At 40.8% G+C, this 17,946-nt stretch overlaps 1 protein-coding gene and 1 long non-coding RNA gene across 2 annotated transcripts; one reads left to right on the forward strand and one right to left on the reverse strand.

Annotated features, from left to right (window-relative positions):
• Positions 1 to 872: 872 nt before the first annotated feature.
• Positions 873 to 17,512, forward strand: LOC143697012 (extracellular calcium-sensing receptor-like). The gene is made up of 7 exons (XM_077193980.1): positions 873 to 1,056; positions 13,118 to 13,445; positions 13,658 to 13,952; positions 14,238 to 15,023; positions 15,235 to 15,456; positions 15,684 to 15,807; positions 16,599 to 17,512. Exons 2-7 carry the CDS (start codon positions 13,216 to 13,218, stop codon positions 17,510 to 17,512), a joined length of 2,571 nt encoding a protein of 856 aa, XP_077050095.1. The 5' UTR covers positions 873 to 1,056; positions 13,118 to 13,215.
• On the reverse strand, positions 4,001 to 5,335 carry LOC143697015 (uncharacterized). Its single transcript, XR_013186124.1, has 3 exons — positions 4,603 to 5,335; positions 4,190 to 4,495; positions 4,001 to 4,102 (listed from the first exon to the last, which is right to left on the reverse strand). It is a non-coding gene; the product is annotated as an uncharacterized LOC143697015 (long non-coding RNA).
• Positions 17,513 to 17,946: the final 434 nt, after the last annotated feature.

Raw genomic sequence — 17,946 nt, forward strand, 5'->3', positions numbered from 1 at the left:
ATAATAAAAACGAGCTTAAAATAAAATTTTAAATGGTTTATTGCATTAAAAACAGGCTAAACAAGTGATCAATGCATAGTAAACTAAAAAAAAAAAATAATTCCAACATTGTTTGTGGAAGTCCAACAAAGTTAAATATATAAATAAATACTCAAACCTGAAACGTTGTGTGGCTCCCGTTTTCATTTGATTATCATTGTACACTTGGCGGCTTAGTTGTAACACTGAGCTACAACTAACCCCGCTGTGTAAAAAATATTTTAAGCCTAGCTAACAGTTGCTGACATGTTTCAAAACGGTGCTATGTTTTAGCCAACAAGACAGTGATTAATGTCAGATAAAGTAAGATTCGGGGACGTACAAACCACACTCAGAAACCGAAAAAAAACTATGATGAAAAAATGTAATTGCATAGTGTCAAAACACTCTTTGTCCAGTATCTTCACGAAATCTTATCAAAACTTTCCACAAATTCGCGGGAGAGCGTCTTCTGGCAGCAGGAGAAAAAGAGCGGAAACACACCCCGCTTGATCCTGACTAACTATGTAAAAGGTCCGCGTTACATTTAACCCCGCGTTAGGTTGTGCCCCGCGCTCCCCTAGTAGTAGAGGGAACAGAAGAATTTATTAAAAAAAAAACATGATTTTGGTATAAATCGCATTATATATGGTGTTTTCTGTTTCAAGTTCATCCGAGCGAATTCTCTGATCACATCAACTGTCAGAGTTTGTACAGAGGACCCAAAAGCAGAGGTATAATAAAAGAGTTTATTCTCTGTAACTTGAAACAAGGAGACTACCGTCAACAGATGCAGATCAGTGCAAAACATAAACAATAATGCTGGGCAGGCATATTGCAGGTCCAGCGCCAGGAAGGGGGCGAGCAGCAACAGTTCACTCTCCCCGAGCCCAGTGGAAGAAACTCACAGAAGGCGGCAGCTGATGATCCACTGACAGCAGGTGAACTGGGTAGAGAACAATGATGAATCTCCAACAAATAACTCACACCACGACGGGACAAGACAGGACACTGTACATCTCGTGAGATAAAATACTGGTAAGTTTGCAGACGAAAAGACAGAGCGAAAGCTCAACGTACTACAATAATCTGACAAAGAAGCAGAGAAAACAGTGACTAGAAGTAGCCGAGTGAATTAGAGGAGAAGAGGGAACAGGTGAGACAAGGATCAGTGTAAGTGTTGATTACTATGGGGAACAGCTGCGAGTAGAGTAAGAGGGGAAAACCATGAATGGGAGAGACTAAGTGTGTGCGCAGCACGAGGGCTGAGATGATGAGGATCAGCTGGATGTGTGTGCGTGTGTAAACGATGAGGAAAACAGAGAGGAAAGAGACTGATTCATGACATCAACAACTTAAAGATAAATTATTTCTTAACAACATGTGGATAGGAGCGCTTCCTGGACTCAAATCTGAGTTTGTTTGAGTTAATTTTGGAATGGAAAAGGTATAAAAGAAACTGGCAGCAGCAGAAACTGTTTCTTCATCCTCATCGTCCTGTGAAGATGAGCATTTGGTTGAGCACATTTTATAATACTATTTGTCATAATTTCAGGTGTATTGAGTAGACTACTTACAACTGTCTGGGGTTCTGTTGGGACAGGAGGTTCCAAAAGACAGATATTTCCATCAGAATCTGTTAGGAGCAACACAAAACCCAACCCAAAGTAAAATATATGGAAATATCAAAAACAGCCTATATAAAAAATAACACATATGCAGACGTCTTACATATTATGAAGGCACTTGAATCTTCGGGAGTGACTGGCTCTGATGAAGTCCCTCCAGGAATTCCCTCAGCCATTGGCCTTCCAGCATTCAGGCTCAGGGCCATCTCCATCTCCTCTGCATCTCCATCTCCATCTTTGAGAGCCTCTTCCTTCTTTCTGTTGGCTGAGTAGAAGTCAAATGAGAATGAACATTTAATTGTGTTAATTAGACATATGTCAAAAATGCTGCTGCACTGCTAGACACCGGATGCTATTTAGTAATTTAATATGTCAAATGTTTGTAAAGTCAGGTAGCCTACATCCATGATATGCTCAAGCCTTACCTGACTGAATTATGTTTTTATATTTCATTTTCAGCTGCTGCCATGTTCTTTTAATGCCTGCAGGATTGCACCTACATGAAAATTAAAATTAGGTTGAATAACATACTGCTCTTCCCAGTTTCACCTCTGATATTATAACAGTTGGGCAAGTTACTCTAAAATAGTTATTAATTACTAACTACAAATGACATCTTCAACAGTGATTAATGTAATAATTACTATCTCTAGAAAGTATTGGTCTACTTATTACTAATTACTTTATAAATCCCATATCAACCTCAACCAATTGAACAATACAAAAAGAGACAATAAACTTGCGCTTTTAATGCTTTCAAATTAACAATATACAATTGCATGAATTATTCTTTAATTGACCAAAGTGTGTAGAGAGAGAAGGTTACATTAAAAATATACCTTTAAAAAATGTTATGTTAAATCCACTGTTGTTTTATACAGAATTGTTCTATAGTCTATGCAGTATTTAATGCAATGTCATCATATTTTACTTTATATTACAGAAGAATTAAGAGTAATCTCTTTAATTAAATTACAGTATTTAGATTACTTGGTAATTACACCCAACACTGTATAACAGTAATTAAAATGTAAACTTACGCATTACCTTGAGCAACTATTTTCTCCCAAACTAACTCTCTCGATCGCCGCCGCTGCCCTGTTGCTTAAAAAAAATGTTTGCGTACTGCTGGTGAGAAATATGCAGACCTCTTTTTGTCTGGCGCTGTTACCATGGTGACTCATAATATCTGCGCTCCATTGATAATGGCTTTTTATAGTTGTGGTGCACGCGCTTAACTCAGAGTCAGTCAACTTAGAGTTGATTGAACTTACTCATTTCAGCTGTTCTGAAACCAAAAACTCAGAGTTTCCCATCTCAGGGTAAGTCAACTCAGAGTTCAAGTTTTAACTCAGAGTTGGTTGAACCTCCTTATTGAAACGGGCCCCAGGTGTCCTTTATGCCTACAATAGTCAAACCATGTAAACATTATGTATACAGCCAAGTTTCCTATTGGTTGATTACCACTTGAAGAAACCCATTGTCTCTCATTACATCTATTTGACTCCATGAAAAAGGCTAGATGCCGAAACATTTCGGAGTTCTTTTAGTTGGTCCTGGATGACCGTGCCACTTCAATAAAGGCCCATAGTACCTATGTAGGATTGACAATGATGTGGGATTAATGGTTTGGTTAATTTGTGTCATTTGTGTTTATTCACCTACAAGAGCAACTGTATTTCAGTAGGTTTATTCTGTGATGTTTAGTAAAGCTCACACTGGCAGCTGTGGGTCCTTTAGGTAGGGAGCAAGGGGGCACCTCAGTCAGTTACAGAAACAGCCGATAGCATGTAGCAACATTGAGTTTATGTGCTGCAATATAAATGTATGTATAATGTGTATGTGAATAAGTAGTGAAATATCTGCTAGTAGTTTGATCAGTTTTGTGAATTAAATGAAAAAAAAAGAAGTGATATTGCACTTTACCTGGTAGTGAAATCACTGTAGCCCAATAAAATATGATTTATTATAATCATTTCCAGTCAGAAATAAAGAAATAATTTCAACCCATGCACGCCTGAAAGTTCCTTTGTGTCCAAGTGTGCAACACCTGCATTTCATCTTCCAGTTTGTGTTTGGGAGTACTTCATTTTTTGGTTACAAAACCTGAGAGGAAACGGATAAAATTATCAACAACTTTCTACAGCTTCCATTATTTATCCATTACGACATACAGTATATATCAATGCTGAATGGTTGTCTGTGTTACTGTATAATAATAACTGAAAAATAATCAAAACAAGCGTTTTTCCACTAAAATATTGACCAGGGCATTGATGTTATGCTTAAAATCCAATGTACATCTAATAAATTATATGAAAATGAATAAATACAAACATACATAAATGTTTTAAAAAAGAGAAATAACTGATGTACCAAAGTGTCAGCTCGATTGAATTCAGCTGTGCTCCTTGTTGTGATGACAATTTCAGAATCAGAGTCTGAGGTATCGTACACTGAAAAAAATAAATCAAAAAAACATTATTTATCCTCCAGCAGAGTATCTAAATATGTAAAAATATTGAATTATGAGATCCACTAACCTCTTTTAAAGTGTTTTTCTAGGCAAATGAAAAAAGTAATCCTGGAATATGCCTTTCCTATTTCCTTTTTATATTCTGCCAATTTAAATGGCCTTTCTGACCATGGCACATGGACCACCTCTGAGCAGTCTCGATACAAAAGGACATAAGGTCCTTCGTGCTTGTCCTTGTTAAATGTTCTCATTTTCTGGACAGCTTGTTTCATAGATCAGGGGCTGCTACCTCTGGGTCTGTAAATAACGGGAGTGTTTTCCCTCTTAGAGGTTTTAAATAAGTTCCATGTGGCCCCATCAATCCTACGTTTATCTAGTAAAATAACAAAGATATAATTGATGTATAGGTAAAATAAATATACACACACACACAAATATATATAGAGCATTGCAAAATTGTATAGGACGGTCAGTACTTACCTGGACGTGTTTTCTTTCTTTAGGCCCATATCTTCCTTTTGGCCCATAGCTAAAAGACTGTCATTCTTTTGACTTCAAACTTTCTATACTCCATGAACTGTTTGTATGATGGGCATGGTTGTTCTGTTGAAATGGACAGAGTTCCATTTCAAAATAGAAAGTTAGAAGCCGCTCGAAAAATCATTAGCATTACTACTCACTTTTATTCACATGTCCTCAGATAGCTAGCGTTTTGCTACACTTACTTTGCTTAGCACTGTCCGGCTGTCGAGAAGTCCCCTGTGTTTCCGTCTGGTCCACGTTCTTTAAAAACTCCAAACACCGACCACACGTAAAGCAAAACTGCGTTAAGCTGTTCATGTGTTTGCCACTAAACGTGGAAAACATCCCTCGGCCGCAGTCCATGTTCGGTCACCATAAACTTAATTCACGCCATATACTCCACATTGACACCACGAATTGACCGCGCTCACCAACAACACCTATCACCCGCTTTCACCTCGTCACTTCTGGTATGTGGTACATTCCCTTTCCATGAGGAACCTATCGTTTGTAAATTTGTTTTGGGACTGGCAAAAGTGTTTTGCGTCTTTTTCATTTGTTTTCTAAAAAGTGAATTTGTTTTGTCCTTGGTAAAAGTGTTCTGCCCATGTAATTGTGTTTTATGGTAGGTAAAAATGTTTTCCAAAATGTAAATTTCTCTCAAGCTTTGTAAAAGTGTTACAGTCTTTATAATGTTGCATTGCACTTCCCGGCCAGCATTGCATTGCAAGTCCCTCGCACCTGCACATTTTTCATTTGAAGTAATTATTGCTCATAATTACACTGCCTGGTTTATTAAGTTATGAATAATAAATTCCAAGTTCTCTAGGGCAGACAATTGTTTTGTTTGCATACCTAAATTTGATAATCTCAGTCCGTTTGGCACACTCATGTCTAGCACTTTTATTGTATCTACACATTTAAAAATCGCTATCTAAATAAGCTTTTTTTCAACAGCTTTGTCATAGAATGCTGTTGGCTCTCACGTGTCTCATAACTGATTGTTGTCAGGACTGAGGTTTTAGCTCTCTTTCTTTTCTCTAGTCTTTTTTATTCCATCCATGCTCATTATCTCTCAACTATGTTTACTCTCCTCTTGATTCATCCGCTTTATATTCCTTCTTCTGTGTTTTAATGATAGTGTGTTTTGTGCCTCTCACATTCACATGTTAGTCTTGTCTAGTTTGTTGGTCTGGTATTTGTTTTGCTTACATATCTGTCCTCTGTTCAGTTAGTGCTGTGGTTCCCTGTTTCACCAGAAAACACCTGGATCTGGTCGCTGATTGGACTGCCTCCATGGCTTGACCCTTGTCTGTCTGACCCTTTTTGATCTGCCACCCAATCCCCAGAACCAATCCCTGTTACAGTCATGTTCTGTTTGGATTCATTTTCCATGTTTTTGTTTACATGATTTTTCATTCCTTGTTTGTTACATAGTTCAAGTCTACTTTGTTGCTGATAGTTCTGCCCAGGCTCAAGTCTCCTTCATTGCTGATAATCCCATTCAGCCTCCAAAACTAAAAACAGGTGGATAACATAATCAGTAACCATGGGAAAAAATGAGAACATACTTAGAAACCAAGTACACAAAGTAAACCGAAAATAAACAAAGTAAACGTCTCAGGTTACGACTGTAACCCTTTTTCCCTGAGAACAGGGAACGAGACAATGCGTCGTGAGATGCTTTTGGGGAACACCTCAGCGTGATTGGTATCTGAAGCAACTGTCAAATCACAGCAATCGTATTTGCCAGCGACAGCCTATGACATCATACTAGTGCGACCAGGAAGTAGTGGGAACAAGGGTTACAGTCGTAACCTGAGACGTTCCCTTTCGAAAGGGAACTTGCACTGCATCCTGAGATGCTTTTGGGAACGAAATACCCACGCCGCCATGCTGAGGGGAGTGCATGCCAAAAAATGGCTGAGTCTAAGCACAATAATGGCAGTTTCAACAGAAATGCCAAAAACCACTTACCCCTTCACACTAGGCTGTGAGTGACAGTACTCCCTATGGCCACTGCCCGAGCCATCACGCCTCAATGAGGAAGTACCTTCATAAGTCACAGAAGGATTTGCCTGGAGCTCAATAGAGCGGTGGCTTCAGTCTTTTTCAGAAAGACTCTCTAAATGAGAGGAAGCCGACTCACTTGGGCAGTGGCCATAGGGAGTACTAAGTACTCAGAAAAGTGGAGGCCTTACCAAAAAACTTCAAAGGCTGCTCAAGGGCTTGGAACCAACATCTTCACTGGGAAGGGGTTCCTTTAAGGCAAGGGTGCCCAACCCTGCTCCTGCCGATCGACTGGCCTGCACAGTTTATCTCCAACCCTAATTAAACACACCTGCCTTTAATTTTCAAGTGATCCTGAAGACCTTAATTGGTTGCTTCAGGTGTGTTTGATTAGGGTTGGAGATGAACTTTGCAGGACAGTCGATCGGCAGGAGCAGGGTTGGGCACACCTGCTTTATGGGAATATGGCATGGAGGCCTTAAAGGAATGCTGGCCATTCGCTTTTAGGGGGACAACTTTGTCAACCCCCATAGCCACCAGGGAGGCTGACCCGGTCTGGCTTGTGACCTAGTCTAGCTAAAAACCTGTCTGTTTCCTAAAACAAAGCCTCTTACCATTACTTGCCTCATGAGAGGTAGCCAGATGAAAGGGACTGCAAGAAGGCAGTAACCAGCTCACACCGGACAAAGAGAAGGGCATCCTGGAGAGCAGGACTCAGCATTGTGCTTTTCAAACCCTTGCAATCGAGGGGAGCTACTCTGCTCGACCCTGGACCTACAGAGCGCTATCTTTTTCAAAGCATTGAGAAGGCTGGGTACTGTACATAGGATACTCTAACCTCGACGATAGGTTGCTGTCTGAGTTAGGCTCTGGAGGAGTGGAGGCCTCAAAATGATAAAATTCCATGGAAGAAGCCTAAAAAACTCAACCCCACGACTTGAATATGTGTCCACAAGACTTTTGAATAATGGATGTTGTTGCCTAGAGTTTTTGCTCCAAAATGATCTGAAAATCATCCTGCCTAATCATTTACACAAAACAATACATTGATTTAAATTTTGTAAGAGACTTTTTGTTTGGAAAGGCAATATGCAAGGGGGCGTGAATAATGCTCTAATTCACACCTGAGAAGACAATGGCCTGCATAATGAGCTGCATAATGGGCTGCATAATGAGCCTTTCACACAGGTGTGTCACTGGGTACCAAAGAATGCGAGGACAAAAGATAATATATATATATATATATATATATATATATATATATATATATATATATATATATATATATATTCTACAGAATTGGTTCAAAGTTAGAGTTGGAAACATCTTGAAAAAATTTGTCTTTTTCCACAAATTTTGTATGAATGCAAATTGTATAATATCCAAGGTAAATATTTCTAGTAATTGTGCAGTTAATTTTCATATTGTATTTTCAGAAAATTTGGAATATGTATCCTCTCCCCAAATGTGTCATTAATAAAACACAATACAAAAAAGGTTACAATTACAACAACAATTACAATTTTAACAATATTACAAGTGTAATCTTTCTTTGTAAAAAGTATACGTTTTATCATACGTATTTCAAAGGTAAGTGTCACATGTATGCCCTGTGTTTCCCCCCATCATTGTGCAATTGGTTTAGTCCTGTGTCCTAGTTTTCCCGCTCATCGTTAGTGTTTAGTTCTATCACCTGTCTACCTGTCATTATCAGTTCATTTGCCCCAGCTGTGACTTGTTTACCTGATCTGTTACCCGTGTATTTATGTCCAGTGTTTCAGTCTGTTCCTTGTCTGTCTTTGTCACTATATACCTGGTTGTTCTGTTCCTGTGCCTTTTGATCCTGTTCGTGTGCATCTAGTTTGTGTAAATAAAGACTGCTGCATTTGGATCCTGCTTTAACCAGCCCGTAACAGAACAACAGACTGCCCAACATGGACGATCGGGGCAGAATGATCGTCATGGCTCAGGAGAGCAACGTTCTTTTCCTTTTGTTGTGGACTTTTGCCGCCTTGCCTTCGTCAGTGACCTGGATGATGAGACCTTATGCTCCTTGTTCCGGCTCGGGGCCACTCTCAACAATCCTATCGACCTCCCAGACACCACCGGACTAGACTAGACCGGAGGGAGACCGTCAGCCGATGTCTGGTGAGCGTCGTGTCCCGATCCGGAACACAATCCGCCGAGACTGTCCTGCCTGAGTCTCATCTGAGCCTCATCCCGCCGAGACTGTCCTGCCTGAGTCTCGTCCCGCCGAGACTGTCCTCCCTGAGTCTCGTCCCGCCGAGACTGTCCTGCCTGAGTCTCGTCCCGCCGAGACTGTGCTGCCTGGGTCTCTTCCCGCCGAGCCTATGATCCATGGCAGCCCTACCGAACCTGCGCTCCCCGTCAGTCCAGCCGATTCTGCACTTCACGTCAGTCCAGCCGAGCCTGCATTTCGCGTCAGTCCAGCCGAGACAGCACTTCACGCCAGTCCAGCCGAGCCAGCGCATCTCGTGATGCCCGCCGAGCCAGAGACTGTTCATGTCATGCCCCCCGAGCTAGAGACTGAATTCCCACGAGCTGCACCCTCACCCTGCATCCCTTCGGCACCCCTGGACTCCTACCTTCCTCTAACCTCCCCGTCGTCCTCCCTCACCACATCGTCACCCCAGTCATCCGTCCCTACGTCACCTCCTCAGTCCCGCAGATCAGCGACGTGGCTCCCGTCTTCCAAGCCTGCGATGGCGCCTTGGTCCATCGGCCACTCGGTTCCGCCATGGCCATCCGAAGAGTCTTCACCGCCATGGCCACTTGAAGGGCCTTCTCCACCATGGTCATCTGCACAGCCAGCTCTGTCCTGGTCCCCTGAACTGCCTGCTCCGCCCTGGCCACCTGCACAATTTGCTTTGCCCTGGCCGCCTGTTCCGCCCTGGAGGCTTCCTGCTTTGGATTGGCCACGCCCTCGTCAGCCTCCAGGACGCCGCCCCCCACCCTTATCGATGTAATATGGCGCGAGGTCGCGCCTTGCAGGAGGGGGTGCTTCTGACACATGTTTGTCATATGAGCAAAAATTGGCGAACAAAAGCTTATTTGATGTGGCAGTAGTCTTTTTTTTACAGTAAAAACTTTATAATCTATCCAAAATTAATCAACGAAATATTGTCTAAACATTCATATTTAGTCTGTAACATATCGTGTTTATGATATATTAGCATATTAATGTTAATTTGCAGTTTGTTGCTTATACAAAGACATTATATTTCAACATATTTCAGTCTATTTTTACTCATCTCAGTAGGCTATAGCAATATAGTTTGGATGTGTTAATGTAAAAATAACATGTTTACTAATGTAGGTGCGAGTGTGAATGAACGGCACAGATGCGGGCTGGTCATTCATTCATTCATTCACACACAGGCACGTAATTCATATTTAAACAGTCTTTTTGTGGTTTACAGACACGATTCCATATCGCGATTAGAACGAAGGACTTAAGAATAAACTTACTATTCACATCAGCTGGATCCATTGCTCCACGAAATGAAACTACCAGCACTCCTGAGGTAAATTTTCCAGTATTATTACGATAGTGCTATTCCTCACAGCGTAGCAAGACAACGTAAAGTACATGATTCTTATTAAACTTGATGTGTTTTATCCAGCTGATAATGGCGTTGGCATGTTTGCATGGCTTGCCTCAGATAATTTGCGTTTGAATAGTGTGCGCTCTCCATGGGCATGGTCACATTAGCACTTAATGAGCTATAATGAGCTGAAAAGAAAAAGACTGACACCTCTCTCTTTTCATACAGATTATATAAACTAAGAATATTTGTTTTTTATATAAATTACTGAATTTAAAAGAAGAGATTTCAAGCTTCATGCCTGTGTGCCTGTGTGTCTGTGTGATTGAGTATTCGCTGAGTTACAGTTCATTTCCGGACCCGATTCAGAATGGACTTCACTGACAGAGAGAAGGCAGAACTGGCATCATGTTTATTTTTTCTTTATTTGGCAAAAAGCACAACACTTTGTTTTTAGTGTGATTATGCACACACAAAATAGACACTTAACAGGATCGGATGATGTATAACACTTCTATGGAAGATCAAAATCAACAGAGTATTTTGAGTCTCTTTTGCACTGATAAGAAAAAAAGTGAGCTGGTATCGCCGGCGACCCTAGGGGGTTAAAAATGTTTCAAGGCTTGCGTTCACGAGCCACCAGGCACTGTTGTTGTGCAAATGAGCAGGTCGGAGCGCGTTAAGGGTTTTCTGTTAGAACGGTGTCGTGTTAGCGTCCCCCTAAGTTACTAACTAATGATCTTTGCAACGGAAGTGAATCAATTAAAACTAACTTTAGCTGGACAATAACTTTATTCTAGACCTGCTGTAAAGCCAAAACAATCTTCCAGAATAACTATCTAAACTAGAAGAAGCCAACTCACTCAAACAGAATGATTATTAAAGCAGCCCCCACTTTTAGTGGGCCGAATGCTTGCCATATCAATTATCTGGAGCTCAGATGAGCGATAGCCTTAGGAAGATGACTCTCTAATTGAAAGAAGGCCAAGTCACTCACTACAGGTGATGCGTTTCGTTCTAATGCTACCCACCATATAAAAAATAACCTGTAATACCCTTACAGCCTGAAAGGGTGCACTCACTACCAAGCCCGGAACCGGGCCTTCAGACGGGTTCCAAACAATGGAACACACTCATCATTGGCCCAGCCTCAGGACTGATGTTATGAGTGCCTGTGGAGGAAGAAGGGCACAGGGGGAAGAAAGAAAGAAGAGGAAGGACCACTTCACTGACGCTGGGAGTGCCTGTGATGGATCACTTCCCTCAAATCCAGCTTCTTTTTTTCTCTGGTAGCGTCTTCTCTGCGACCTATTCCAAGGAGGTGGAGGGGTCCGGGAGCCGACGCTAGCCTTTCAGCCCTTTCTACAGTTTTCAAACCGAGACTTGCCAGGGCCCCCTGGCTGCCAGGGCGCAGAGTCAGATTGGCGCGGTATGGATGATTTAAATGCATGATCTTCCAGCCACGGCCTCTACGGAGGTGCTGAAAAGTTCAGACAGCGAGACCAGGGCATCGAGGCGAAAGCCCTTCTCTTTCTCCCTAATGTTAGGCCAGGTTCACCCACAGATGTCTCTCTGTTGCCACCATCTCCACCATTGATCTACCAACTGCGGCGCCGGTCTGCTTGGTGGCGTGGAGAGCCAGGTCCGTGATGCGGTGCAGCTCGGATACCGCATCAGAGGTAAGACCCTGACCTTGATCTAAGTCTTTCAGCAGGTCAGCCTGGTAAGCTTGAAGCACTGCCATGGTGTGCAATGAAGCGCTAGCCTGTCCTGGTGCCACCTATGCCCTGCTGTTCAACCACTACGTGTTCTTAAGCGGCTTTGTAGGCAGGGCCGGAGCTTTTAGAGTACGTAAATCGCCACATATCCATGCTCATGCACCCCCTCTTCATTTGCAAAGTCTGCATGCCTATGTCGGTGGATGCGGGCTGAATACGGGTTCTTCCATGCCTTCTCGAGCTCAGTGTGGAGGTCAGGAAGGAATGAAAGGCTCACAGGAGCTGGAGGGTTATGGCCAGAAATAAACCACTCCACTCGTCTAACCTGTCACGAGTAGTGTCTTCCCTAGCGCACTCCCATGACAGTTTGAGCCTGTCTGAAGCGCGCTCCATAACCCCCAACAGCTCATCATACGCGGGGCAGGACAGCCGCGAGGGCTCAGATGACTCGTCTTCTTCCCCCTCAACAGCCATCCCCTGCTCTACCTGGCATGGTGCCAGTAGAGCACTGTCTGCTGAACCAGAGAATGCATTAGGCGCTGCATCCTCGTCCAGCAGAGTGTTCTTGTCAGTGGCTGAAGCACGTGCGAAATTTACTTCTCTCTCAAACTCTTAAGCCAGCTCCAACTGTGATCCCACACAACCTGAATCTTCTCTCCGCCTCAGCGTGAGAGGGACCCTAGCTGCCGGGCACAGATGCTTGTCCTTTTCCCCTCGAGAAGATTAACAAACGAGAGCGGAGCGTACTTACAGAAAGGTGCTTGCAGTACACGCAAACAGCTCTCTCAAGAACTGAGCGTGCGTGCTCATCGCCCAGACAGTGGACACACAAGTCATGTGTGCGTCCACAAATCATGTGTGTCTCTATGGCTATAGTAATTGTTATTATTTATGGCTGTATGTATAGCAGAATGCATCATAGTTGTATCACTGAAACATAAAAACTATATATTGCAAATACTGCAAAATATCTAGTAAAGGAGATTAAAAGCAATTAAAATTAAAAGTTTAAGAGATTAAAAGTTTTTCATTAACCTAATTTATCTTGAGGCTGGTGGGGATGGGATTACCTTAAAGAAGGTCCTGGTTTGTGTGTTTTGATTCACTTGACACATGTTGTTTCATTATGATTTACTGATATGAAGTATTAACCACACCCTCTAACGTTTTTCATTACAGAGTTTAACAACATACAACGGTATGTTGGCTGGTGAGTATATAAAACATGGCTTAACTCCCACCTCACATTTGGAGTGGTTGTTTGCCAAGCAGGAGCAATGCATGTTAATATTTTATTGACAATGACAACACTGTGTATTACCAGACTTGTTCCTGCTGTGTGTGGGATTAATTTAGGTACATGCATCCTCCAAGGTGACCCTCAGCCCCCTGCTCTCTTCAAGGACGGAGCGTTCATCATTGGAGGGGCTTTCACCATTCATTACTATCTAAGGACAGAGAAGCACACATATACTAGACGGCCACAACCACTGGAGTGCAGTGGCAGGTTAGAGTTTAATATAAAATGTAATTAATTTTTTAACAGAGCAGTCTTGAGTGGGTTGTAATTTTGCTAAAGTTATGTTCATAACTGTCTTTTTGCTTAAGTTAATCAGAATCAGACCATCAAAACGAGCACATGCTTATTTTGTTTTTAAAATGCCTTTAGGCTTTATTATACTTAATTTTTGTTTTTGTTTTTTTTGTGTACTTCACCAGCATGGATTTCAGAGAGCTGCGGTTTGCTCGTGCCTTGCAGTTCGCTATCCAAGAGATAAACAACAGCTCTGATCTCTTACCGGGCATAACATTAGGGTACCATATATATGACTCTTGTGGCTCTGTGCCAATGGCAATCAAAGAATCATTTCAGCTTGCCAACGGACTTGATCTCATATTTAACAACACTGATTCCTGTGCAAAATCAGCTGCAGTTCTTGCACTAGTTGGAGAATCTGGTTCCACACCATCTATAAGCATGTCAAGGCTTTTTGGTCCTTTTGAAATTCCACAGGTGTTTGCTCAGTAAAATTATATTTTAGTCTTCTAAGAGATTTCCAAAATAAATAAAAATGTGGCGCTGTGCCAGAAACTCAAAAATCATTGTATTTTTGCCATACGGATAACACAGATGGAAAATTTTTGAAAACATTTGTTAAAATGAACATCTGTCATCATTTCTCACAATACATATAATGAATGTATTCTTGTAATAGGATCAAAAAGGTTTACTTAAAGTCCTTATATGTTCGGAAACATTTTATTTGAAATGCTTTCTTCCCCTCTTGGTGCACTATAGGTGAGTCATTACGCAACATGCGCGTGTCTCAGTGACAAGCGGCAGTATCCTACTTTCTTCAGGACCATCCCCAGCGATCACCATCAAGCGGCCGCACTGGCACGGATGGTCAAGCACTTCAGATGGACGTGGATCGGGACTGTGCACAGTGATTCAGACTACGGGAACAATGGTATGGCATCATTCCTGAAGGCTGCAGAGGAGGAGGGAATCTGTGTGGAGTATTCTGAGGCCTACTACAGGACCCAGCCGCGCAGTAAACTGAAAAGAGTCGCTGATGTCATTCGCAGATCAACGGCTCATGTAATAGTTGCCTTCCTGGCCTCAGGTGATATGAGACTTATTTTAGAAGAGCTGAGTCAGCAGCCTCCTCCTCCAATGCAGTGGATTGGCAGCGAGGCGTGGGTTACAGACCCAGAAATGCTGAGGTTTAATTTGTGTATCGGTGCTGTAGGCTTCGGAATCCCGCGGTCTGTTATCCCGGGATTTCATAACTTTTTACTTGACCTGTCTCCAGAGCAGGCACTGAAATTTCCCCTGCTGACAGAATTCTGGGAAAGATCATTTAGCTGTAGTCTAAAACGGCAGACAGGTTATTCTACTGGTATGCCAGCATGTAATGGCACAGAAGACCTGTACGCATTACAGAACCCGTACACAGACACGTCCCAGTTGAGGATCACTAACATGGTGTACAAAGCCACATATGCTATAGCTCATGCTATCCAAGACATCGTCTGTGACGGAAAGTATTGTGACAAAAACATCAAAGTTGAGCCACGACAGGTATGTCTTCTTATCGTGGAATACTTTCTTTTTTTTTTCAATACGTTTACAATCGAGAATTTAAAATTATCATTAAAATACAGTATTATTTATTTACTTTCTGTGTAGAACTACTGTATTTTTACAACAACACTATTTCAGCTAATGATTATCAGCAAATAATTTTAGTCACAACCCCATGTAATCACAATATTTCATGTCTGTCATGCAGGTTTTTGATCAGCTCAAACGAGTGAACTTTACAAAAAATAATTATTCTGTTTCATTTGACACCAATGGAGACCCCGTGGCCACTTATGAACTTGTGAATTGGCAGCTTCAGGGAGACGGTTCAGTTGAATTTGTTACAGTGGGTCAATATGATGCATCCCAGCCTAAAAGCCAAGAATTCAGTCTGAACAGAGCTATCTTTTGGTATGATGGCAGTGAAAAGGTATAACATGTGTTCTATTCTATGTGATTGTGACTTCTTACGAGTGTTGTGAAATACCCCTGTTTTTGTATTTTTCTGATGACATATTTTCTTCTAACAATATAAAAGTAAAGTGTCATAAATGTAGGTCCTACACTTCTATTAATTCAATTAATTATTTTTTTAAAGTGTATTATTCATTAAGAAATTTAAATCTTGATTCATTTCTGTCTGTTTGTCACATTCAGGTACCTGTGTCTGTGTGCAGTGAGAGCTGTCCTCCAGGCTCTAGGAAGGCTGTGCAAAAAGGAAGACCTGTCTGCTGTTATGACTGCATTAACTGTGCAAAAGGAGAAATCAGTAATGAGACAGGTAATATGTGTAGACACATTATTCTGGATAAATCACAGATGGTTCTGAGCCAGTGACATAAAAGACAGTTTATCATAAAGAAAAGAAAGATCTGGTTTAAAACTTATGCACAGAGTACTTACAAATCTTGGGTAAGATGAGGTAAGAATAAGATGTATTTTTTTACAGTTGACCATAAACGGCACACAATCTCAACTTTTGATTAAAGGCTACTCTATTTTTAATTGTGTCACTTTATGTAAATATCAAGTCTATTTGTAAGATTAAGTCAGTCGAAATAGTTTTGAGGTTAATTTATCTAATTTTGAAATAGTGACATTAATGACAATGTCAAAATAGTGACGTTGTATTATTGTTGAACATCAACGTTTTTTTTTTTTTTTTTTTTTTTTTTTTGATTGGTAATTGAGAATTTGTGGACAGATAAACGTTTTTTTCTTGTATTACTGAAAAAATAAAATTAGACCCATGGAGTAAGATGCCACTGTTTTGTACAGTATTACCTTATTGAGGATTAGTGAATGTTTGCACCTTTTGTAATAGTACCCCCAATTGTCCTTAGTGTGAAAAGATGGATCTCAAAATTAAATATGCAAAATATGCTGGAAAACCAAAGACTATGCATGGCCTGCAGAATTTTGCCACCATAAAAAATGACCACCATATCATAGATCCTGCTTTTTCCACTGAGTTGATTATTCTAAAACAGCATAGTCTGATAACCTGTTTGTCTCCATTTTCCTAATATGGTTCATGAATGACTTTTAAGCACTTATTTCTTCATCTTCCAGATTCTTTAGATTGTCACAAATGTCTACCTGAATACTGGCCCAATAATGAGAAGGACAAGTGTCTTCCTAAAGCAGTGGAGTTTCTCTCCTGGGATGAGATCCTTGGGATTATCCTGGCTGCTTTCTCTATTGTGGGCTCTTTAGTGGCTTTAAGCATAGCTTTAGTGTTCTACAAAAACAGGGCCTCTCCGATAGTAAAAGCCAACAACTCAGAACTGAGCTTTCTGCTGCTCTTCTCACTGACTCTGTGTTTCCTCTGTTCACTTACTTTCATTGGTCGGCCCACTGAGTGGTCCTGTATGTTGCGTCACACAGCATTTGGTATAACTTTTGTTCTCTGTATCTCTTGTGTTCTGGGGAAAACAATAGTGGTGTTAATGGCCTTCAGAGCTACACTTCCAGGAAGTAATGTCATGAAAAGGTTTGGCCCTCATCAACAGAGACTCAGTGTTTTTGGTTTCACTCTTGTACAGGTACTGATATGTGTGCTTTGGTTAACAATATCTCCACCATATCCTTACAATAATATGCAACACTACAAAGAGAAGATAATTCTAGAATGCAGTTTAGGATCATCTGTTGGTTTCTGGGTTGTACTGGGTTATATTGGCCTACTAGCTTTCCTTTGCTTTATTTTAGCTTTTCTGGCCCGAAAGCTCCCTGATAACTTCAATGAGGCTAAATTCATCACATTCAGTATGCTCATATTCTGTGCTGTTTGGATCACATTTGTTCCAGCTTATGTCAGCTCTCCAGGGAAATTTACTGTAGCTGTGGAGATATTTGCCATTTTAGCTTCAAGCTTTGGTCTGATTCTTTGTATTTTTGCTCCTAAGTGTTTCATTATAATATTTAGGCCAGATCAGAATACTAAAAAACACCTAAGGGGTAAAGTACCGTCAAAAGCCCTCTAAATCACACAGTGCGATCACTGCAGTACATACAAACAATTGCAAATTACATATTCTGTGATTTTAACACATCAGTTGTTATACTTCTTTTTTTATTATTATTAATGGTTATGCTTGTAATAGTTATGTTAAAAAAACAAGATGGAAAATATATAATGAAATTATAAGTATGTAAATTTATATTTTTTGTAAATTCTCTTTACAATTCTGTTTGCACATGCCAACTTTGACAATTCATTTTATAAAATAAAAGGCAAAGGTTTTTTGTAACACTTTCTATAAAGCCTGGATTTATAATGCATTATAAGGGTATATTTTAATGCATTATAATACATGCATAATGCCTTATAAACAACCTTATATTATGTGGTATTATCTGATAAATAATCACAACACTTATAATACAATATAATACTTACCTATTTGTAGTTATAACA

Source organism: Siphateles boraxobius, unplaced genomic scaffold (assembly GCF_051911475.1).
Source record: "Siphateles boraxobius isolate OS27281-9 unplaced genomic scaffold, OSU_SipBor_1 31, whole genome shotgun sequence".
In the NCBI taxonomy this organism is placed as follows: Eukaryota; Metazoa; Chordata; class Actinopteri; order Cypriniformes; family Leuciscidae; genus Siphateles; species Siphateles boraxobius.